At 40.3% G+C, this 24560-nt stretch overlaps 1 protein-coding gene across 1 annotated transcript; it reads right to left on the minus strand.

Moving 5' to 3' along the window:
* Positions 1-1137: 1137 nt before the first annotated feature.
* On the minus strand, positions 1138-22967 carry LOC145401384 (synaptic vesicle glycoprotein 2C-like). Its single transcript, XM_080273717.1, has 13 exons — positions 22945-22967; positions 18135-18348; positions 17439-17586; positions 16135-16315; positions 14916-15067; positions 14200-14369; positions 12110-12265; positions 11439-11527; positions 10991-11076; positions 10257-10437; positions 3658-3899; positions 2935-3094; positions 1138-1554 (listed from the first exon to the last, which is right to left on the minus strand). The coding sequence occupies exons 1-13, from the start codon at positions 22965-22967 to the stop codon at positions 1374-1376; spliced, it is 1983 nt and encodes a 660-aa protein (XP_080129843.1). The 3' UTR covers positions 1138-1373.
* Positions 22968-24560: the final 1593 nt, after the last annotated feature.

The raw sequence follows: 24560 nt of genomic DNA on the forward strand, positions 1-24560 counted from the left end.
ACTGCCACGAAATGTATTAGGATATGATATGTTGCTATGGCAACTCAATACACAACAGCATTATGAATGCTTCATGATATACTGTATTTTGAAGATGAAAATAATGAATGAACAAACGTACATCCCACGTCACTAGACACTCTGCTGATAAAATCTTCAAAATTTATTATTCCCTTTTATTACTAATTCTTCCTGCCACCATCCACCCATTTGAAAATGGAAAGCTGGGTTAAGATGCTGATGATAATGGTAAAAAAATATATTCTGTTAAACTATACTGTATATTCCATCTATTTCTGCTTACCCACATACTGTATATCCCCATTTTACCAGGGGAGCCAGGAAGTGGCCTATTTGGCTTCCCCTGTGAGGTGTCTATCAGTATATAATTCCATGTTAACACACGACATCACTCTTTAATATAAATGTTCAATGACAGAGGTGCCTTTATAATGAAATATATGATAATTCCTTAAAAAGGAGCCAGAGAGTGTGAGAGCTGATGATAATACTGGAATGTAGTGCAAAGATGAGAGTGAAGATGATGTAAGGTTGTCACTAGGTAGAATTTATAAAAAAATAAACCAAGGTTTCCTATATGAGTATACTTATGTATACTGCTGCTGGCCATATATAATGTTATTGTAATAAAATGCCAGCTTAAAGGTAGGTCCTATAGTAACCTTTCAAACAACACAGTTCAAGTATGATCTCACTGACTAGATCTTATTTAACGTTATATGAATTTCACAATACATTATGACGATGAATATCTACCAGGAATTCTGTTGCCACTATCATTTCATGAGATTGGGAAATGCAAGGAATGCCTGACAGTGCTAAATGTTTGTACAGTACATACAGCAGAGCATGCCTACCATATATTTTTGTTGTGGAAACAAAGAAAATTCTTCTCATTTCCTTATTCGCAGACAATGTACTCAGGATGACATTAATTCTGCCTCGACTTGAATATTAAAGAGTTTGTAATATCAGTGTGCTGTGCAGTCACCAAAAAGAAAGAACTCTACTACATTTTAATAACTAAGAAATTTAAAATTTAAAATTGAGGTTTAGGTCAACATTATTAGTTACATCCTGTAATAAATAAACACTGCGCCTCAGCCACTACTTTCAACTACTAAGAAAAGATTACAGCAAATGTCAAGTGGTCTGCTGGTGGCGCTCTCAGGTCAGAATGGGCTGTGGCTTACATGCTGTGGTTCGAGTCTCAGAGGTGACCGGAGGGTTTTCTATCACATAAAATGCCATCAGAAGCATAGCCTCCTACCCTTATATGATCAGGGCTACAGCAACCTAGGTTCAGATCCCTATGCCCCAAAGGGAACCAGACGGGACTGGCAGTTACCATTTTACAAAAGATTATCCCTGGTTTCCTTTAGCCTGAGGGAGACGAGAGAGCCAATTAACAGGACAGCGGCCGTGGTGAGCATGGGGATGGCTCGGGTAGAGTAGATGAACTGGCCAAAACAGAGGGAACCCAACACCCCAGCGATGCGTGATGCTGCACTCAGGAACCCGTATGCAGTGGTTCTGAGGAGGAAGAAGAGGAGACAATAAATACACAATCGTATCCTCATCAGCTCAGAAGGCTTTCTAATACATTTCTCCTAACTATGTACTCTACCAATTCTAGATTATTATTTTCTTGTTTGTTATTTATATCACTGTTATACTGACACAGTTTGTGGACGTAGGCTATGAAAAAATGCCAAATGGGGAGTGACGCATTATCAAATGTTAAGGAAACCCCTTAACCATCAAAAAATACTTGCTCAAGCCCTGGTGGTTGAGTTGTTACACACCAGCCAGAGTGACATTCTAGGAATGTTCACATGGTCAATCTCTAAGGCGAGTAGAAGTTTATTAATTATGTAAAGCCATCAATGGAAGAAGGTTGGTCAACTATCCTTAAATGTAGTGGGTAATGGTAGATTAGCCTTGGGCCTTTATACTGTACCTTGAAGGGGGTAATATGGGATTGGGTTAATAGTGAGAGTGCTAAATCTCTCAGGCTCCTATGCTTACCCTGGGATAAATAATATTGCATGGAGTTAGCTGAAACAGAATATGTACAGTACTGTACTGTATATGAGTTGTCATGAACTTGAGAGGATGAAAACAAAGCATACAAACAAATATGTAAAATTTACTAATAGACCAATATTGCTTGCTTCCTATACTGTATTACCTTCAATGCTACTAATATTCCTTTCTCTAAAAGAACTGAAATTCTCAATGTTTCACATAACAATGTCCTCAGCTGGACATCTAATGTTAGATCACTTGCTAAAACCGCTTCAGAGAAACTTGGATTATTGTGCAGGGTCCATAGCTTCTTCAGTGATGAGCAGTTAGCTACAATTTACAAGAGTCATATGTGCTCTCTGCTGGAATACTGTTCACCTTTGTGGAATGGATGTGGAAAGGCTGCACTAAAACAACTAAACAAAGTTCAAAACAAAGCTGTTAGAATTATTAATAACCCAACTATTACAAATAAACTACCTCCGTTACAAGTAAGAAAGACTGCTGCTTCCCTTGCATTATTTTACAGATGCTTTTATGGCTAATGTTCAGATCAAGTTGCATCCATTGTGACACCTGTCCATGCCTTCTCCTGCACTACACAGGCATCTGGTAGCACTCATTACTGGACTGTCACACTGCCACACTGCAGAACTTCTGCCTATCAGAAGTCTTTTATTCACCGAACTGTATCTATCTGGAACTCGCTTCTCCAGAGTGGTTTCCCCCACATTTCAACCTATGCCCGTTCAAGTCCAACTGTTACAGATTTTTAATAAAAGGAGGGCACCTTTAATCTGTTTTTTTTTTTTTAAATTCATTTGTTTTTTCTTCTGCTCCGTTATTCAAGAAAAATAAATAAATAAATAAAAATTCTGTCCTTACCTGATGTGAGTAGGGAAAGCTTCAGTTGATGCTATGTCCAAAGCATTCCAGCCTGATATGAAGATGAAGTTAAATACTGCCTCAAAGACAATAACACCAATTTTACTACTCAGGAACCAGATAAAGAAGGCAGACACAGATGATAACGCCATAGAAATACCTGAAATGCAGAAGTATAGGAAGTAACAGCCGGTTCTTTGCTCTCAGCTGAACAAGGTTATTTTAGCTTAGTCCTAAGTCTGACCATTTCAAAGGGGATACTACTGGACTGCCTGTTACTATTTTTAAATAGTTAAGTGTCTTACAAAGCACAGATTTTAACATCCCATAGTTTGAGGTCATATCCCAAAGTCTGAGGTCACATCCCACAATTTGGGGCCATATCCCAGAGACTGAGGTCACATCCCAATCCCTAATACAGGATCTGGCAAAGGAGATAAACTTTTCCACATGCAGCTCTAGTTCCTTATTCCATTACATCTCTCTCACTGTTATTCCATTTTAATTACAATGTCCCTATCTGCCTTCATTTGAAACTTCTGTCCTTCAAGCACTCTCAAGCTCTTGTTCCTAAGTCAGAGATGGCAACAACATATATCATGAGACTGATATTTTTACTTCTTTCCCCTAGCTCTTACCACCATTTTCAGAGTCCCTATAACTTTACTTCCCTGCTAGACCCTCTAATTTAAATGAAGAGAAGGGTAAATGTTGGAGACTCACTCATAATTCTGACTCTGCCTAATTTATCCATGAGGAGTGATGTGACGAGGGTCCCGGGTATCATGGTAAGTTGTCCGATAAGATTCTCCTGGAAAACTTCCTTATAGTGGATGTTGTAGTCAAAGTCAAGGGTGCAGCCGGGTGCACTTGACCGGTTCAGGTTGTCGTGCATCTCACAGTTTATGAAGCGGTAGTCATAAATGTCTGTGTCGATGAATTTGTTGTGTGCTAAGTAGGAGTTCCTGCAACAAAACATACATTGTCAAAGACCCAAATCACTGCCTGACATACAGCATTTATCTGGAATTAAGTAGAAATACTACAGTAATTACTGCACAGTCAAAACAACCTGCAGTACAGTACAGTACAGCATTAATCTGACAATTTTTACTAGAAATACTGAGGTAATTACTGTATTACATAATCAAAGCAGATCACAGTACAGCATTCATTTGGTCTTTCCCTTACAAGAAATATTGATATAGCTTGTATTTACTGAGAATGCAAAACGACATGAATTTCTGGTGACCTGTGTTTAGTATGGTTTCACTGGTTCATGACACTGCATTACATTAAAAGTTTTGGAATTAAGGAAGTTCAGCAAAGCAACTGCTAAGAAGGATATAGCTTGCACATCACTGAGGTACTCAAGTTAGACTAGTATAATTAAACATCTTAAACTCACAGCAAGGAACATAAAAAAATAACCAGGTCTCAGTCACCATAATCCTTACACAATTTCCAAGATCATACATGGTAAAGGAATTAAAGGCCCTCTGACCTCTAAGGGAACCTGAATCAGACAAGAAAGCAATTCCAGATAACTGTCCATTTGTGTCACAAGACTTAAAGGGTGATACACTTTATCAAAATACAAGAGAGAGTAAGGTTGTCTGTTTTCCATTTCTGACCTTTATGCTATTATAATACAAGCAGGGAATTATCATCATCATCATCATCATCATCCCACTTTAACTCTTTTCTAAGACATGGGATGAGGTACTACACAGGGTGTCCCTAAAGTAACCATCTATTATGGTGAAATAGGGTGATTTTTAAACAACTGTTATACAGGCATAATTATAAGCATAACTTCATACAAAATGCATGTTTTTGCACATTTGAAGTGCTTAAAACCCATGTTTTCTGATTTTTAAAAATTTCCAGTCTTTTCTTTTTCTTTTCAGACCCATTATTGATGATGAATGATCAGGAAAGAGTTTAAACAGTTACATGCAAAATAAAAAGCATGACGTGTAATAAAATTAGAGAAAAGTCCGAGAGAAAATTTCATAAAACAGATTCATTATGCCACCCATGTTCAGGAGTATCTCAACAACCACTTTCCTGGTCACTGGATGGGCCATGGAGGACATCAGCCATGGGCCACACATTCACCTGATTTAACACCCTTAGACCTTCTTCCCTGAGGTTTCATTAAATCTGCAGTGTGCCATATAAGAATTACAGAGCTAGCTCATCTTCGTAATCGTACTAATGAAGCTATTAATGAAGCAGTTAAAAAAAAAAATCACACCTGAAATGCCTGACAGCGTCTTCTGCAAAACATTTGACTACTTTGAGATCTGTAGAGACATTGATGGTTGCCACATTGAATCTAGTAATTAAACTTGAGCCCTTTTTCTTTCAAGCATTTATTTTGTGTCAATATATATATATATCATCATCATCATCATCAGCCGTTGAGGTCCACTGCAGGACCAGCCTATCCCTATCGAAGTAGGGACGATACAGCCAATGTATCTCTACCCAGTGGCTTAGGCTGTCTATTAGAGACTGTATGTAGGGTGAGAAGTGCTTGCGAGTGTGATTGTAGTGTTGTAGTGGCATTGGTTGTATGTGTAGTCTGTGAACCAGGTGTAATTGGCCTGCCTTCAGCCGATTGGGTGCAAGTATAATAGTATGCAACCCTGGTTCAACCACAGCATCCCTTGTGTCCGCCAAAGTAGCAAGTGGCTTGGTGAACGCTTCCCAAAGTTTTTACAACTCTGGTGGGAGGCGAAACCGCACTCACCAGCGTGAGAAACGCACACTCTACCACTGTACCACAAAGGCTCATATATATATATATATATATACATACATGTATACCGTATGTCCATCTATCCATCACCCAATCCCATGTTGTCCCATGAGAAGCATAGGAACCCAGGGCTAGGCAAGTTGGCCTTGACATTTAAGATGACAATGAAGCTACGGAATGTGGTGAATGTTTTTTGGCGTATCCGATACAGCCAGGATTCTGGGGGCTTGAATGATGAGTGAATGGAAGCGTGGCCCATTGGATTGGGCAAATTTGGGCTGTCTGGACATTGCTACTCCTCATCCTGCCCTTGGGCGAGAAAGGAGGTCCGGATGATATGAAGATGATATATATATATATATACAGTATATATATACATAATATATATATATATATATATATATATATATGGAGCCTCTGGTACAATGGTGAAGTGTGCATTTTCGTACACTGAAGAATGAGGGTTCGCGCCCCGCCAGGGTGATAAACTTTGGGAGCGTTCTTCTGGCCACATACTACTTTGGCGGACATCAGGGGTGCTGTGGTTGAACCAGTGTCGCATACTATAAAGTATACTTGCACCCAGTCGGCTTACGCGGGCCGATTACACTTGGTTCACAGACTACACACACATCCAAAGCCACTCCAACACAACAATTATTCTTAAAAGCACTTCTCACCCTACATACAATCTCTACTAGACAGCCTAAGCCACTTGGTAGAGATACATTGGCTGTATCGTCCCCACTTCGGTAGGGACAGGCAGGTCCTGCAGTGGATACTCAAACAGCTGATGATGATGATGATGATGATCTATCTCTATCTATTGCCAGACGCCATTATCCCGTAAGGGGTGGCCGTTTGACTTTGAGTTATTTGTTTTACAGAGAGGGGCACTAACCCTCCACCAACCAACCTGTTGACACGTAGGGAGCACGGATGGTTTGGTTATATGGTTACCACCCAGCATTGTAAATGATTTGGCTAACAGGAAACCATTTGGCTTGTCACATAATGTAAAGTCACCTGTAAAGGAAAGAAAAGCATTAAGAAGTGACAGGAAAGATGGGAGAAATAAGAAGAGAGGAGGGCAGGCACAGAAAAAGAATGATAAAGACTAAGGAAGAAGTAGGCAGCACTACATCAAGTGAGTGGATGATGGTCGCCATCACCTACCACTATGATGATTATATATATATACAGCTACCGCAAATTGACTTAAGACCTTTCCCCACAAGGTATTAAAAATACAGAAATCATAGTGTATCACAATGTTTGTTCATGGAATGCCATTCATTAATATGAAATCATGTTTCCCTTGGTTTTCAGAACCAGTTCAATGCATTTTGGCATGGAATCACTTAGATCTCTAAAGTAATCAAAGAAAATTTCTTCGCACCAAACATTTGTCAGTTCAGTCTTGTGGTTGTCCAGATTGGATGTCTTCTTCTCTGCCATGATTTTCTTCATCTTTGCCCAGCAGTTTTCTATCAGATTTAGATCCGGACTGTTGCCAGGCCCGTCGAGGACCTCAGTCCAAATATCCTGAAGCCATTTTGTCACCTTTCTTGACTTGTTATATGGAGCTGAATCGTGCATGAAAAAGTCACACCCAAGAATACCAAAAAGATTAATAAATGATCCTTCAGAACTTGAATGTACTGGCCACCATCCATCATCAAGTTCTCAGGAAGAAAGCGGAGGCCTCCCCTTCCCATTTCACCTGAGAAACACCCCCATACCCTTACTGGTTGTGGGTGCTTAACAGTTGGCACCATGTAAGCAGGGTCATATTGACTATAGGAGGTAGGGCGATGAACCTTGGCAGAATGCACCTGGAACACTTGAAATGTACTTTCACTGGAAAACATAACTTTTCTCCACTCATCCAATGTCCAGTGTGTATACCTCTTGGCAAACTAAATGCGCTGCTTCTTGATGTGGTTATGAGACGCGGTTTCTTGGCTGTGGTGCAGCGTGGCAAACCCAGCTCCTTCTGCAAGTGGTGTTGGATAGTTCGAATTGAGACGTCTTGTAACAGCTGGGGATGCATTTTCTTCAATTCTGCTGCTGTCAGTTGAGGATTCTTGATTACTTCCCTCTTCAGAAGCGTATCTGTACCTCTGGAAGTTGTCCTCTTCTTTCCACCGCCATGCTTGTGCTCTGGTATGACATCAGGTGGCAGGCCATGCGCTGCAGCAAGAATCTTCAAGACGGCTGACTTTGCGTGTCCAGTAGTTCACAAATCGTGTTGATAGGGACATTGTCCTGCCTCCATGCAATGATACGGACCCTCTCATCCCTTGAGCAGTACTTTCCAGGCATGACAACTCAACTCTAGGAAAATAACAGGGCAAACAGTAATGCATACGAAAAAAGACAAAGCTGCAAGCTCGGAGCGATGGGAACATATACTCACACTCTTGCTTCTGGCAAGCACTGACGTGCTGAGTGTTTCACCACCTCCTGCCAACACCAGAGGAGTTCCTAGTTACTTCTTGCCCCCAAAATTCACTTGGTAGAGGTGGAAACACAAAGCAAAGACAGACAACTCACCCATAGCAATTCTGTGTGTGGGTCCTAAGTCAATTTGTGGTGGGTGTGAATATATATATATATATACACACACTCAATCCTAGTAAATCGCGGCAATTTGGGTCTGGACCACTGCCGTGATTTACGAATTCCGTGATTTATGAATAATAACTCTTATGTGAAAAATTAATTTGGGTTTGGACTTTGACCAACCCGCCCCCACAGCACCCTACCTACACCTATCTAGGCACCATCAAACACAAACATACAAATTTAGGAATATTCCGTGCATGTATTAAATAGAAATAAGCCATGTTAAGGGATCTCACCTTAATCCTACGATGAAATTGCTTAAGTGAATGGAGTGGGGTGGTTTTGGGAAGAACTTAGAACCTCTCAGCACTGTTCTTCCCAAACTCTTTCACCAGATTTGAAAACTTCTCTCTCCTCTCAACACGACGAATGAGCTCCAAACGTTGACTGTACAACAACTGCGGCAGCTTCTTGATGCCATACTGCTTAGAGCGCTTCACTGGGGGGTCGGAAGGGGCCCCAGCAGGTAGGAGGCAGGGGGAAGTTGCACAAAAAAGGCATCGGTGTAGTGCTGCTCTCAGGTGTCTGCTCTTTCCTCTCCTCCATCCTTCTTTCCTTCCATCCTCTTCTGTCTTTCTTTCCTTCATTCTTTCCTCCTCCTCCTGCTTGTGGGTGACTCTACACTGAGTGACAAGCCAAATGATTTTCTGTACACCAGGAAATCATTTACTATGCTGGGTGGTAACCATATAGCCAGATTTTGGCGCCAGGTGGTTTAGTGGATAATTATTGCACTCCAGTCAGATTGAGCCGGTGACGGTTTATATCCAAGGGGTGGTTGGGGTTTATTGCTCATGTAATGCCACTCAGGAATGAGTGAGGCTGGTCACTCTCATCTTAAATGTCAGACCAACTCGTCTAGCCCCAGGCTGCTACGCTCCTCATGGGGCAATGTAGGATGGATGATGAATGATGGAAAAAAAAAAAAATTGTACTCCATGGCGACGGTCTGTAGTGTGCAGACTGGCGGGACAAGAACAACAACAACATGGCGGCATTAGCATGCACATATGCCACCAAGGACGCGCAGTGATTGGTTGTTGGGTCACGATTTTCGGTTTGAATGCCGCGGTTTATGGTTCTCCTCAGAAAAGGCCCACTTGGGTGCCTAGATCCGCGATTTTCGTGACTTAACAGTGATTTAAGGTTGCCGGCAGTCTGACGGCCACTTAGCCGTGATTTACGAATCCGTGATTTATGAACACGCGATTTACGAGGATTGAGTGTAAATATATATACTGTATACTGTACTGTATATATATAGTGGTAGGTGGTGGAGACCATCATCCACTCACTTGATGTAGTGCTGCCTACTTCTTCCTTAGCCTTTATCATTCTTTTTCTGTGCCTGCTCTCCTCTCTTCCTATTTCTCCCATCTTTCATGTCGCTTCTTTTTGCTTTTTTTTCCTTTACATATGGCTTTACATTGAGTGACAAGCCAAATGGTTTCCTATAAGCCAAGAAACCATTTACAATGCTGGGTGGTAACCATATAACCAAACCATACGTGCTCCCTACGTGTCAGCAAATGGGTTGGTGGAGGGTCAGTGCCCCTCCCTGTAAAACAAATAACTCACTCAAAGTCAAATGGCCACCCCTTACGGGATTATGGCGTCTGGCAAAAGATATATATATACTGTATTTATTTATTTATTTATTCACTTATGTATTTATTTATTTATGTCTTGAAGTTTTTATTTTATAAATTCCTATTACTCTATTTTCCAAAATAGATGGGTACTTTAGGGACACCCTCTATAATACAAAAAAAAAAAAAAAAAAAAAAAAAAAGTGGAGGGATGAAAAAGCACAGAAGAAGAATGATATATAAACCTAATGAAATGGGCTCCACAATCATTCATACACTATCCCGCATTATTGTCATCCTAACATCCCAACATTAATTCACAGTAATACCAAACTGACTTGAAAAAAGTTCTACTGGTCCTGACGTTGGTGAAGAGGCAATTCATGATGGTGCAGTTATCAAACACCACGTGATTCAACAGGACATTGCTGAAGGTGACGTTATTGAACACCGTCATGTTGATGAAGTGAATGTTGTCTAGTCGAGTGTTGTTGAACACCACGTTCAGGAACACATCATCTGGCAGAAAGTGCAAGTAAAAATACAGTACAGTACATCTAAAAACAGTGTACATATTTGACAAAGAATGCACCATGAAAATTTATATATAATTTGAGAAAAGAACATAAACACAGTAATGTTTAGTATATACAATTAACTGGAGAAAACAGCACAACCAGGAATGCACTGTAAAAGTTGTACAGGTACTTCTGGTTAAAACAATGCAGCTAAGAATACACCATCAAAAGCCATTGTATTTAACCAAGTGGACACCATTAGAAACATACTACAAGTAATAAGTACCTGCTCAAAATAATGTACCACATCTTGCTAATGGCAAATAACCAATCAGCTGCATGTGTTATAAAAACATCAGAGTGAGTCATGAGATTCTGCGTGTTATTGCTTTCACCATAATTAACTGTCTCATGATTTGGACAACTCGAGTACTGTACAATATTTTATTCCAGCTGATGTCAGATGATTATATTAAACTGAATGAGTCATAGGAGCCTGAGAATGATAATGTTTATTGGGTAAAAATAAAATATTTGATGACCAGATTACCTACTATTGGTAACATTTGCATTCCTGTCATACTCTTCGCTCTGCAACAGCTTGATGTATTCGGGGAACCACACTGACAGCCCATAAAATCTGACAGGGAGAATTTTTATTTTTAATTAATTTTTGAAAACAACTGCATGAATTAATATGCAATAATAATTCATTCCATCAATTAAGATCTAATATGTTACCTTTGCAAAGTAACTACAGTACCTCCTTGCAAGTATAAAGCTTTTCACTGACTCTAAAAATGTACATCAATCAAAGTGTCATAAATTTAAATCTTTAAAATGATTTACTAATAAAGTTGAAACACCAAAATAAATGATATTACAGTAAGCAGTTACTGTACTACCCACAGCCTAACTACAAAGAAGTGAATAAATGAAGGAGGTTTATGTCTGCATCTCTTATTTACAATGTGAATACAGCACCTGTAGCACCAAACTCACCCAAAGGAACATGTTAGCCAGACTATAAGGAGCAAGGCAGTGGTTTTGCAGTGGGGTGGTAGAAACAGTTGAAAGAAGAGGCCCCAGAACTGAAAAAAAAAACAAACAAAAGTTTTGTGACGTAATTCCCATATCAGAAACGTTCTTCTTTACTTCTAACATTTTCTTTACTTCCATGCTCACCTCCCTGGTCCATATCATTGCCCTTAATGTCCATGGAGAGAGAAACAGGACAGGTGACATGACTTTTGCTGCAAACAACTATCCATATTGCATTCACATGAGACAGACCTTTCAGACCCACACCAGCAATGTTCTAACCCCTTGAATCCATTGTTGACTTTTCTTAGCTTATTTTTTGCTATTTCCAGATTATTTTATTTACCCTAGGAGTGACTCTGGGAGAAATAGTTAACTTTAGATATAGCCTCCATTAACCCTTTCACATTCAGACATCCTCCCTAAACTGGTAGGAAATATTCAATAATCATCAAGAATGAAACAGAAAAATACATAATCAGACTGAAGATGTTGAAAAGCATAGTGCATTACTTTGGTATACCGAAAAAAGTAGAAGTGGTGGATGTTTACTGTCCAAAACAGTGACAGGATGACCCATAATGAGACACGCTACATAGGGCCAGGGAGAAAATGTTCAGGAGGATACTTACTTGCTCAAGACTATGTATGAAATCTGCTCCAAATGTCTTGGTCGTGGTCTGTGAGGAGTTATTGTGCAGAGAACGGTGTGTCCCTGTTGGCATCTCCAGTTCTGTCAGCTGATACTCTGCCCCAGGGTTGTGAGCATTATTCCATTTGAAGATTTTCTGAGGGAAGATATATCAGAGTTGTATTCAGTCATTTTGGAGCTGGAGAGAGACATTTAAATGGGTAACACCAACATATTAGAGTGGCTTCTTGGTCTGGTTATACAAATATCCCTCAGTTCCCTCCCTATCCTACAAAACAAGGTTGGTGGACTTCAGGAAAAGGGCAACTTCAGCCAGCTGTCCTCCAGGTTTACAACCAAATGAGCCTGGGACCTCAATGACAACAGCATTCAGTCATTTCCATCTAACATAAGCAACACTGGAGCCACCACTACATTAATCTTACCACTGTTGTGCTATTATGATTCTAAAAGTACACTACTGAATGTAGCATATTGTAAACTTTAGACTTGTACTAAATTCAAGTTCAAATGTTATAAGGACAGCTTGTTGTACTATTTTACTGACTTGTCACCAAAGTGGAAAGGTGGCAACTTCAGTGTTATTTACAGGAGTCAAACAACAGTGGTCAAATGGCTAGACAGCTAGTCTGTTTTATGAGAACAAACGAGTTCAGTCCCAGGGTAAGGCAGAAAACAGTGTGATGATCTGAACTTCATTAAAACAGACTTGACTTCTAAATTCCCACCAATATGTACAATATGTCATAAAAACAATCCTGCAAATACAATCATACCAGTTCTGATTAAAATATTCCTAGCATGTATTCAACAGGGATGGTGGGTACTGGTCATTTTCTATCTATCTATCTATCTATTGCCAGATGCCATAATCCCATAATGGGTGGCCGTTTGACTTTGAGTTATTTGTTTTACGGGTAGGGGCACTAACCCTCCACCAACCCACTTGTTGACACGTAGGGAGCACGTATGGTTTGGTTATATGGTTACCATCCAGCGTTGTAAATGGTTTCCTGGCTTACAGGAAACCATTTGGCTTGTCACTCAGTGTAAAGCCACCCGTAAAGGAAAGAAAAGCAATAAGAAGAGATAGGAAAGATGCAAAAAATAGGATGAGAGGGGGACAGACACAGAAAAAGAATGATAAAGGCTAAAGAAGAAGTTGAGGCCATTTATTAAACCCTACCAGGCTATTTCTTATGAAGGTGGTTTATCTCCCCCAGGTCATTGCTATATAATCAATGTGAGTTGTACCCAGTACCTAATATGAGGTTGCAGCTTGATCCATGCAGACCTTCAATGTGTCTTACATGAGGAATACAGATCAGTAAAGGTTAAAAGAAATGCTATACCTACGGTATCTACAGTATTATGTGAATCTGTGAGTTTATTAAACTTCTGGGTATTGTCGTTTCTCTTTAGCTGAATGAAACAGTTTAGTATTAGCAGGAATAAAATACAAAGTTCATGATTCTTGATCACAATGTTAGTCTATACTGCTTTAACCTTACCAAAACTCATTCATCATCATCATCATCTGGACCTCCTTTCCCACCCTAGGAAAGGATGAGGAGTAACAGCATCCAGATGGCCCAAGTTTGCCCAATCCAATGGGCCATGCTTCCATTCACTTATCAGTCAGGCCCACAGAATCCCGGCTCTATCTAATACACCAAAAAACTTTCACCACATTCTGTAGCTTCACGTATATGTATTCGATAGAGTCACTCAGTCACTGGTGGTGTCAGTCACTGGTGGTAAGAGGGAGGTGTCCATCATCCACTCACTCAGTGGGGGAATGCCTTATGGTCTCTACTCTGAGTGACAAGCCAAATGGTTTCCTGTACCCAGGAAATCATTTACTACTCTGGATGGTAACCATATAACCAGGTTTTTTGGTTGGGTTAAGTGTCCCCCAGACTCCCCTAACTAAATATCACTCAGTCATGGCAAGTGTTTCAGAGAGCCTTACCAAAGAAGCTAAAGAAATTAACTGATGCTGGCCAGCATAAAATGCTTTGCCTACATTTCACAGCCAATAAGTAGACATCACTGACACATACAACACACCTTATAAACAACCATGGCTTCAACTTCACGACCTTTCTCCAGCAGAAAACGTGGGGATTCTGGCATATAGTAGAGTCCCACCACTGCCCCAAAGGATGGCAGTGAACACACAACCAAGAAGATCCGCCATGAGCTGAAGTGATGTTCCTCATCCAGTACCACCGTTACACCTAAGGGAAGTGTAAAACATCTCAGAATCATTTTGCTATAACCTGATGGAGCTTGAGAATTAAGTAGTGGTTGCTTAAAACTTGGTGGACTTTAGTTATGAAGTAAGAATGATTTACTTTGACTACTAGTCAGATCAAGCCTCCAGTCTATTTACACTTAGTCAGCAACTGAGTTGAAAAGGGGTTAGATATCACTGTCAGGTTAGAATAAATGCACTATACAGTACCGGTACTTCAGATTGTATATCTCTTTAATAACAACAGAGACGGCAAGAGCAGACTTAAAACAGATTACGGAATTAACATGCCATGTGTAAAAATAAACTTGCGAGGAAGAGATGTTACAAAGCCTCCTGATATGACAAGAATATAGCCCTAGGTTACCTGTTCTGGGTATGATGAGCAATGTCATACATGCTGAGAAAACACCTCCAACTACAAGAAGCTTTGAAAGGTGGTGAAAATTTTATCCCTAACCATAGTATTTTAAATCAGACCATTACTAATTCTCTATGATACCTGTACATTATTAATATCCTACATTACCTGTTCTGGGTATGATGAGCCATGCCATAAGAGCTGTGAAAACTCCCCCAACTGCCCAGAACACCAGAAGCCATGAGAGGTGGCGGCCACGTTCCGCCTGATTCACAAACTCACAGTAGTAGGCAAACACAATGGGAATGCCACCACCAATACTGGAAAGAGATTCAAAGATGAAATGATGATCAATCCTTTGTCATAACTTAGATTTGTTCCTATAGGAGAAACAAAACACAAAAGACTCTCTACTCTCCCTTCTTTGTCCTACCTGAGAATGCAAGCCCTAGTTGTGGTAGGGAACTGATACTGTAGTAGGTACAGTATGTTGGTAAATCTGGGTTCTGAATAAATCACATAACAGATTTGCTAGAACAAAGTTGCAGTATACAAATTGCGGAAACAATCAAAGATATTACATGCAGTACATAACCATCATATTACAATATAAGGTATATAGCCACCATATAAATCCAAAATACACAGCTAAATAATAATAAAATGAATAAATAACAAAGATATTGAAACTTTCTTTAAAATATTGTCCCAAAGTTTTGGTCAGAAAAAAATGTTGGCTGGTCTTCTGTTTGGTGGAAATGTGTTTTATCCCTTACACCACAGTTTCCCCACCCCACTGGGTTCTCGGAACTGCAGTGAAGACAATGGAATGGGATTTTAAAGGGAGATGGTGTACAACTCTAATTTTGGGTGCTCTCATTATATACCACATCATTCTTCAAATAAATTAACTAGTTCTATGTACGCAATACAGCATACAGTATCTTGACATTTTGGCAGCAAATAACCAACGCTGTGCATTATTTTCACTAACAATACCTGTATTTGAATTGTCAAGAAGCTGCCACTGGTGAATGTGACAACAGATTAAAAACATACACATTGAGCTGCTAACACTTCCTATGGTAGCTGAATATTACTGAACAATATTTCACCCTTTTCCCAGGCAAACCCAATCACACTGTCACAGAGTAGGTAGGCATGTTAGTATAGTATTAACAACACACCAGATGGCCAAGCTGTCAAAAACTTGTTGTAGAAGAATGGGAAGAGAAAAATGGCACCTTAAAGGTACCTTAGTATTGCAATATCTTGCCCCATTCTCTAAGTTGCTATAAAGCTGCTCTAAGCTGACATGATGACAAGGCAACATAAAGAACATCTTAAAAATATTATAACAACTCAAAAGTTTATAAAGGTATCTTACCCAATTCCTGAGCAGAGTCGAGTTGTCATGAAGTTGCCATATGTGGGCATGAAGGCAGTCATGATGCCAAACAGTGCGTTGACGAGGAGAGCAGAAAGCAGTGCACGCCGTCTGCCCACATTGTCACTGAGGCTGCCCCAGATCATCGCCCCAATCATCATGCCAATGAATGTGATGGCCGCTGCAATGGAAAGGAATACAGTATACAGTATGTGGAAATGGTCATGCCTGTAAGGAGGGGCCAGGATTCCAGGGGCTTGAATGAGGAGTGACCCATTTCACTGGGCATGTTGCTGATTAGTTCTCCTACTGTCATGTTTTTTCTTTCTGTGCTTTCTGGATCCTGTGGAAAAAGAAGTTGTGATGATGATGATGATGATGTTTTTATTTTATTGTCTTTCTTTGTGGTCAAAGGAATTACCGGTACTCAATCTGACAGGTGTACATGAACTGTATTTATAGGGAACAATTAAAAAAATTATATATGTGCAGATAATTTTGCTTTTTATATTAATGCTAGACTAATGTGTGATGAATTGTGAGGGCATTTTCATTGGCCATGCTGTTAGACAGTTTTGATTTTTTTTTTTTTTTCATTTTTTGTTTCTGGACCTTATATTGCCCCATATTATGGACAGGAACTACGACTGGGATGATGATATGATGATCAGTCTTCTGTCATACCTATGAGTATCATCTGTGTCTGTAGGAAGGATATGGAAAGAAGAATGTGAACTGCAGCCTTGCCCAATGCACTGTTCTGTTTTTAGTCCTGTTTTATACCATACTTTAATTTTGTACTGTACAGTATTTATTACTGATGATAAGTAACACCCATGCATTTCCTGTATGTTGTAAGTGCTGACTAAAAGGGGTATAAATACAGTAATGGTGAGGTAATGGGGTGATAATGCAGGAGATAATTTTTTCTTATCTCCCCAGCCTACATGAACATTTAAACATCTGGCTGGGGTAATGCACTGAACCTGTCATACATAAGTATTTTACATGGTAGACTGAATTCCCTAACAAAAAGGGTTGGGTTCTGAGTTTAGATATGGGAGATGTTTTTCATGCATGTGTTGTAGAGGCGTCTGATTGGCAAGAGGGAAATCTACGCACACGTGGATCCGCACAGGCAGAGGTGCAGGTTTCGGTCCCACCAGCGATGTCCTAGGATTTTCTGGCCTTGCTAAGTAATCCCAACTCTGTTACACATGATATTGTGGGATGAATAATATTACAGACAGAAAGAGTATGACCAAGAACTATAACTGCTGAAATAACCAAAGAGTGAGACCTACCAAGCCATCCTTTCTCAGTGCCTGACATGCAGAGCTCCACTTCAGCTGATGGGATGACATAAGCCACCACGAAGAGCTCAATGGTGTCAGCAGCCAGGCCCAGCCCCACCACCACCAGGAGCATGCGCTGGAAGGCTCCTGTCCCAGCCTGAGGGGTAGCATATTGTAAGAAAAAGAAAAAACAACACATACACACACACACACACACACACACACACACACACACACTTCAGAGCAAAACTTGACTTACTGAGAAACGGAGACATGACCCCACGAGCATAGCTCAATTCCTGTATATCACAAGTAGGTGCTTACAACTAGGTGAATACCCACACACACACTTTAGAAAAATGTCCACCGTAATATCAATGATAAAGACTGAGAGGAACAAAACACTGCAGCATAGAGAGGGAAAAAAGAGAACTGTGAACAAAGAGAGAGAAAGAAAGGAACTGTGATATGGGGGACTTTATGAAAAAAAATGTCTTTGACTTCACATGGTTATGGAAAACTAACATTCAGTACATAAATAGCAACAAATACTGGTAAGGCCCTTGTTCATATATGTAGGGTCAACAACTGTGTGGAAATGTAGAATGGAGGGAACTGAAAAGCAAGCAAGATATACTTTTGTGGTTGTAGATTCAACTGCTGTATTGGAGATACAGATGGTGCTTCATAAGTGACCTACAGTACCTGTTGAATGGCATCTTCATGGAACTGTGAGAGGAGGGGTGAGTCACTCTCCACATAATCCAACTCATCAGTGGTCTCTGTGGTGCCATCTGCTGGCCCCCCACTCCCCTCCTTCTGTGTGCCACCCTCAGACATGTAGCTACGTCCTCCGCCGCTGCCGTGACGCACAAGGGATGCTGACTCCAGCCCGTCTTTCCCCCCACTCATGGTCACCCTGTAATCACACGATTGCAATTTTCCATTGCCATGTTCGCATTTTTTTGTAGTTGTTGTTGTGACCCTAGGCTCATTTGAACATGAATCCAAAGGACTGCAGGCTGAAGCTGCCCTTCTCGTGCTGTCCACCATCCTTCTTTTGGGAGACAGAGAGGGAGTTGAGAGATGTTTGTGTAACCAGGCAGCAGAGCCACCCAGTAATACTGGTGTTACTGTGAGAAGGTGTCCCTCTTCAACACCTCTTCACACACTACAAATACTGGCAGTTCTCCTTACCTCTCAGAGATCTCCCTACCTAGCTATCTGCAGCCAGATGCCTTAATCCTAGGAGGGGTGGCTGCAACTGAATCACTTCCATGTCATCTTTTGCACCATCTACTTACCCTTTCTCCAGCTTACACCTCCTCAGTCACGTATCTCCATTCAATCCCTTGATTTTATTCTCAATCTCCCCTTTCTCCTTCCCTCATCACATCACTGTCTTTCTCCATTCTCTTTACATAGCACTTCTTCCATACAAATGGTACTGTAAACTGAGGGAAAATGGCAAAGCAGCTTTACAGATACCAATGGAGAATCATATGGTGATTTTCTTTCTGCAATTAATATGAGATTAACTGGGAAAAAAGAATGACAAAGAAGGATGTTAAAAGAGGATTACTGAACTTTTAGCTTTACTATCTTAATTCTATTCTCACAGAATAGATATCAGTCATGCCACCTTACTGAGTATTTTGAATATCTTCTATGACAATGACAAACAGATAAATTATGTCCAAAATGTCAGAGAAATAAAGAATATGTCCTCTCAGCTCTCTCCTGTGTATTGTATATTTTTTTCCTACCATCCTTACAGCTGCTCTTATAGAATACAGTACACTACTACTTGCCAGCACAAAATTGCAGGACTAACAAATACCCTTGATATCACAGTGTTTGCAAATACAATTGACTTTGTTTCCATACCTTAATTAAGCCCACAATGACCAGTTCTGACCTAAAAGTAAAAAAAAAAAAAAAGTTTTACTTTTCCGCGTATCGCGATTTCCTCCGTTTCGTCACGCGCGATCACCAAAATTTTTGTTTGATATTCTTCCGACACTCCCTGGACTTACCCCGACTTAATGCAATGAGAATTTGGTCGACATCTATTACCATTCTCGTGAAAGAAACGAACAAACACCCATACACAGCTTGACTATTTCAGATACCATAGCAACAGCCAGATCTAACTGAATGCCTCCTGCTTTACTATCCTTTATTTTATTTTCATAAAATAGATACCACAGCACTATTCACACACTAACTTACTGCACACCTGCTTTACGATGTCTCATTTAACAGATATCATAATAAAGTTCACTGTTTAATGCATTTTTGCAGTTTAATGCAAGTTCACAATTTCATGCATTTCTCTTTTTCATATTTCAGTGTCATGCAGTCGTACTTGTTGACTGAGGTTACACTTTATCCCCTTTACGTAAAGGTAATTTTGCTTAAATATGTTGCGTGTTAATCCTATAAATGTTCATACACACAAACTACAAATAAAAGCTTTAATAATCAAATGGTCATTTTTTTCTCTTGACTATTAGTGATTATAAGCGATCCACATCCACAGTACGCATACACACGAGTGCGTTGGTGATGTCCATGTTTAGAGTGTGCTCTTTTACCACTCAGAAACAGCATGATCTGCATCAACACTCATGAAACATCAGTAAGGGCCGAAGAGAGATTATCAAGTGGCAGTAAGTAGCTACATACACGTTCATGTTTGGTTATATGTATTTTAACCAGACTTACAGCACTGTACAGTCTACAACGTGGACCTTGTGACAGAGATCGTGATGTAAGTTATTTGTCCACGCTGAAGATAATTATCACTGATTTTCATGGGTATTTTGTCTTGTTCTGCTGGATTTATGATTTTCGTTGCTTGGTAGGGCATTCCTGAGCATTCTTTGGTCCTAACCATGAGGTCTCTTGGTCTTAAAACCTTGGCATTCTTTGGCCTGGGATTCTTTGGTCCTAACCTTGACATTTATTGGTCCTATAACCTTGGCATCCTTCGGTCCTAACCATGGCATTCTTTGGTCCTAACCTTGGCATCCTTGGGCCCTAACATGGCGTCACATTCAGAGATAGGCTTATCAGTGGCAGTCACAAACCAAGCCTAACCAAACCAACCCTTTCAGAAAGTGGAGGTCCTTTGTGACAGTGTAGACGTTGGCCGGTGCGATAGGCTAACTGATGATGTTAGCTGATTATACTTTTATGTGGAAGCGTTAAGCATAATCTGACCATCCAAGATGTAAAGATCCTGTGGTAATAGCTATAAGTGCCGGTACATGAAAATGATCAGATGCTGACAGCTATAAATACCGGAACAAATGAAAAAGATGAGACGGTGATAGCTGTAAGTACGTATGACTATCACACTATATCCATAATAACATGCATAAACTCTGGTGCTAGGTTGTATAAAAACCAAATAATGTATGCAATATGAATGAAGTTTTGCTGGACAATCCGAAGAAAAAATATGAAAGTACGGTACGAAATGAATAGCTTCCGGCATCTTATTGATGATTCTGCTATTATCCCTTATTTGGTGGTTGAAATACGAAATTGAAAAAAATGTGATTGAAATACATTTAATTGACCCCTCTTATTGCTACGTAAATATGTGAATTAAGCGATATGGAAACAGACGGGCTGACGATAAAGAAACAGATGAATGAAGTACAGACAAAATGGGATGCGCATGAGTCGTGAGTAAACGTGATACTCGGAATGATAGCCTACATTATGCTACTATCTCAAATCTTTTGAAGCAAATTAATGTGGATCGTTTGTGCAGTGGAGCATTGAATTTCGATGGCTTGAAAACATGAGTAGGCACCTTGTTTTCAGACTATTGTGCGTTTTCCTTATCCTGTTTATGCATCTCTGCTACACGATACCTTAAAAGTATGAAATAGGATTATAATGACTGTGATGATGATATCCACCCTACCCCTGAGTTCCTACGCTCCTGATGGGCCAAGAAAGGATGTGTAGACAGGGCTATATAAATTGGCAGATTCGGATGAGGGAATCAGAACTAGGAATGGTTATTGCTACTGTGACAAACTGAAATGAAAAACAAGAGAAAGAATGAAAGAATTATCTGATAGTTAATGGAAATATGTTTAAATGAATATACTGTGCCCCTTCACTACGACAGATCTCCCATTAATGCAGTGGTTTCCAGCCTGTGGGGCGCGCCCCCGAAGGGCTGCCGGGGGGGGGGGCGCGAAGGCTTGAAAAAGAGGGTAATTTGAAAATTATGAATTATGATATAATTCAGTAATTTCTAGATATGGAGAAAATATTTTAGATATGAATAAGAAATCTGGTTATCTAAATATGTAAACAATTTCAAAGATTAAGAATCTATGATATTTATTGACATGTGCCAACTATGCCAGTAAAATACAGTATTTGACGAAGGGGGGCGCGGGGAACGTGTCATTCAGTGAGGGGGGGCGAGAATTAGAAAAGGTTGGAAACCACTGCATTAATGTAATTGCGGCTTTGACAAGAATGCAATGTACGTCATGGTGCTGAAGGGATGTTTGAGAATTTTTGGAATACCCTTAGGGAAAAAAAAAAAAAAAAGTTTAGCTTGAATAAAATGCGCTCAATGCAGCGACAAATGTTTTTAATCTAAGTCTACTAATACCAAGTCGGATAATTTTTAAAACAGCTCCAAGCTCGCGCAGGGGGCGGAGCATCGGAGTGACGTCGACTGGCTCTGGCGACTGGCATGAAAGTTGAGGTGAAACCCCAGTGTTCAGTTGACTCCTGACAATGATGGTGGTGTGTGCTTGCTCCACTTATTAGACCATGACACATTTTCAGTCCGGAGTAATGAGGGAAGGGACTGAAATGTGTGAGGGAAGGTGTAGGGGTGTGAGGGAACCTACTGCTATATTATAGGGTTAAACGAGTCTGCACTTCTTCTTCTTCATTTTCACTTATCATAAATGTTTAATTTGAGTCTGCCCTTTTATACATTTTCTGTTACTTAAGCCAGCTGACGTCACACAAGCCATGCCTCCTTGCGCGCTGACGTAAAGTGAACCGACATGGTATTAGTCGACTAATATCGGAGATCATACGCAAATTTAAAAGGTGTGGCTCTGTTGCGTGATCTCTGTGTCTCTCTCACACACACACACACGCACACACACAAAGGGCCGCTACAAGATGGATACCAAGCTTAAGGGACCTAACTTACGAAGAAAGACTAAATAAACTGAATCTACCAACACTACAGGAAAGAAGGAAAAGAGGTGACATGATAATGCTATGTAAGTTCATATCAGGAAAGGAGAAAATAGACATAAATGATTACTAAACATATGGAGAAGCATCAGCAAGAGGACACTGCAAAAAACTGCATAAGAAGAGAGGTGATAAAGACGTAAGGAAATTCAGTTTCCCAAACAGAGCAATTGATCAATGGAATGCTCTACTGAATGAAATAGTGTGTGCCAAAACAATTCACAAATTTAAGGATATGTACGATAAATATGGTTTAAGACACGGGACAGAACGAGCTTGACTCATTCCTGTAAAGATACAATTAGGTAAGAACAATTAGGTTAGGTAAGAACACGCGCGCGCGCGCGCGAGCGAGCGAAGAGGTTTTATATCAAAAGATGAGTTTTCGCGCTTGTCACTTCCGGCTCATCAGACGACCAGTGTACGCACGTCCGGGTGTTGCGTCATGAATGGACCTTGAGACTGATTGTGTTCTCACTTCCTTTACCATCAGGGTTCTCTCCGCACACACACACACACACACACACACACACACACACACTCTCTCTCTCTCTCTCTCTCTCTCTCTCTATCTGCCTGCATATATACATATACATACATATACTGTATACATAAACACATTCGTATACATACATACATAGGCTACACATACCCTGTACATACATACATGAATATAGTGCTTATGCATATACGTACGTGCATACATACACAAACCCCCGCGGAATACGATTGATACTGTAGTCTGTTCTGTATATATAGGCGAAAAATTGTTATTCACGCCGACCTACAAATACACGCACATACATATACATACACTCCCTCACCTCCTCCCTTCTCCCTCTCTCTCACACGCACATACGTATCATACATCCCCTCCTCCCCCCCCTCTCTCTCTCTCTCTCTCTCTCTCTCTCTCTCTTTCTCACACACACACACACACACACACATACACACACACACACCGCGTGGGGGAGGTGGATCAGTATTAAAATCCATAAATAACACAAAAGTGTAAGGCATATGCAGCGAAGGTAATGGCAGAATAATACTTCAGCCCTTCCACAGCACTTCTTCGTGATTAGCACCGTATTATATTTTCCGTAACTCATAGTAGAATAGGAAAATGGGTGCTACGGCCTTCCATACTTTCCACAGCGCTTCTTAGTGATTAGCACGATATTCCTGTATTTCCCGTTGCTCTGTGACAAAAGAGGGATAATAACTACGGCCTTGCATCATTCCCACAGAACGTCTTCGTGATTAGCATCATATTCTTGTGCTTATCCCTTGTTACAGCTCAAGATTCAAAATGGAGAGATGGCAGTTTTACGCCTAGTTAAACTGAACAGAGTATAGGCGTAAAACTGTCATCTCTCCATCTTGAATGCTGAGTTGTGAGGTAACCTATATGTTCTCGTTACGAAGAAGTGCTATGGAAAGGATGCATGTAAAGTCGTAATATTGTCTCTGCCGCTAAGCTGTGGGACATGCTGTAGGCTCCAATAGGACGAAAATCTCAACCAAGTTAAAGTACCGTAAATGAACTAACAGATGAGTTATAAATTCACCCGTGTCTGTACAGTATGATTGAGCATATCTGAAAATGTTGCTTTCGATTTTCAGTGAAATGTGGACAGGTGGGCACTGTGTCAGAAAGGAGTTGATTAGCTTTTGATGTGGATACAAATCTGAATTCAGGAACAAATAATAACATTTATTGTCGTCGGCGGAGGTATACCTGCTTTGAGATGGTGTGCATGTAACAGGGCAGACTAAGACAGTAAAATTAATTACCTCCGTCAATAACGCTGAACAGAGGTTGGTTTATAGATCATAGCTTACATTGGCGTCGGCTGAGGTATGAGTATGCACACTGTT

Source organism: Coenobita brevimanus, chromosome 55 (genome assembly GCF_032717465.1).
Source record: "Coenobita brevimanus isolate Jiangsu-jjx chromosome 55, ASM3271746v2, whole genome shotgun sequence".
Lineage (NCBI taxonomy): Eukaryota > Metazoa > Arthropoda > Malacostraca > Decapoda > Coenobitidae > Coenobita > Coenobita brevimanus.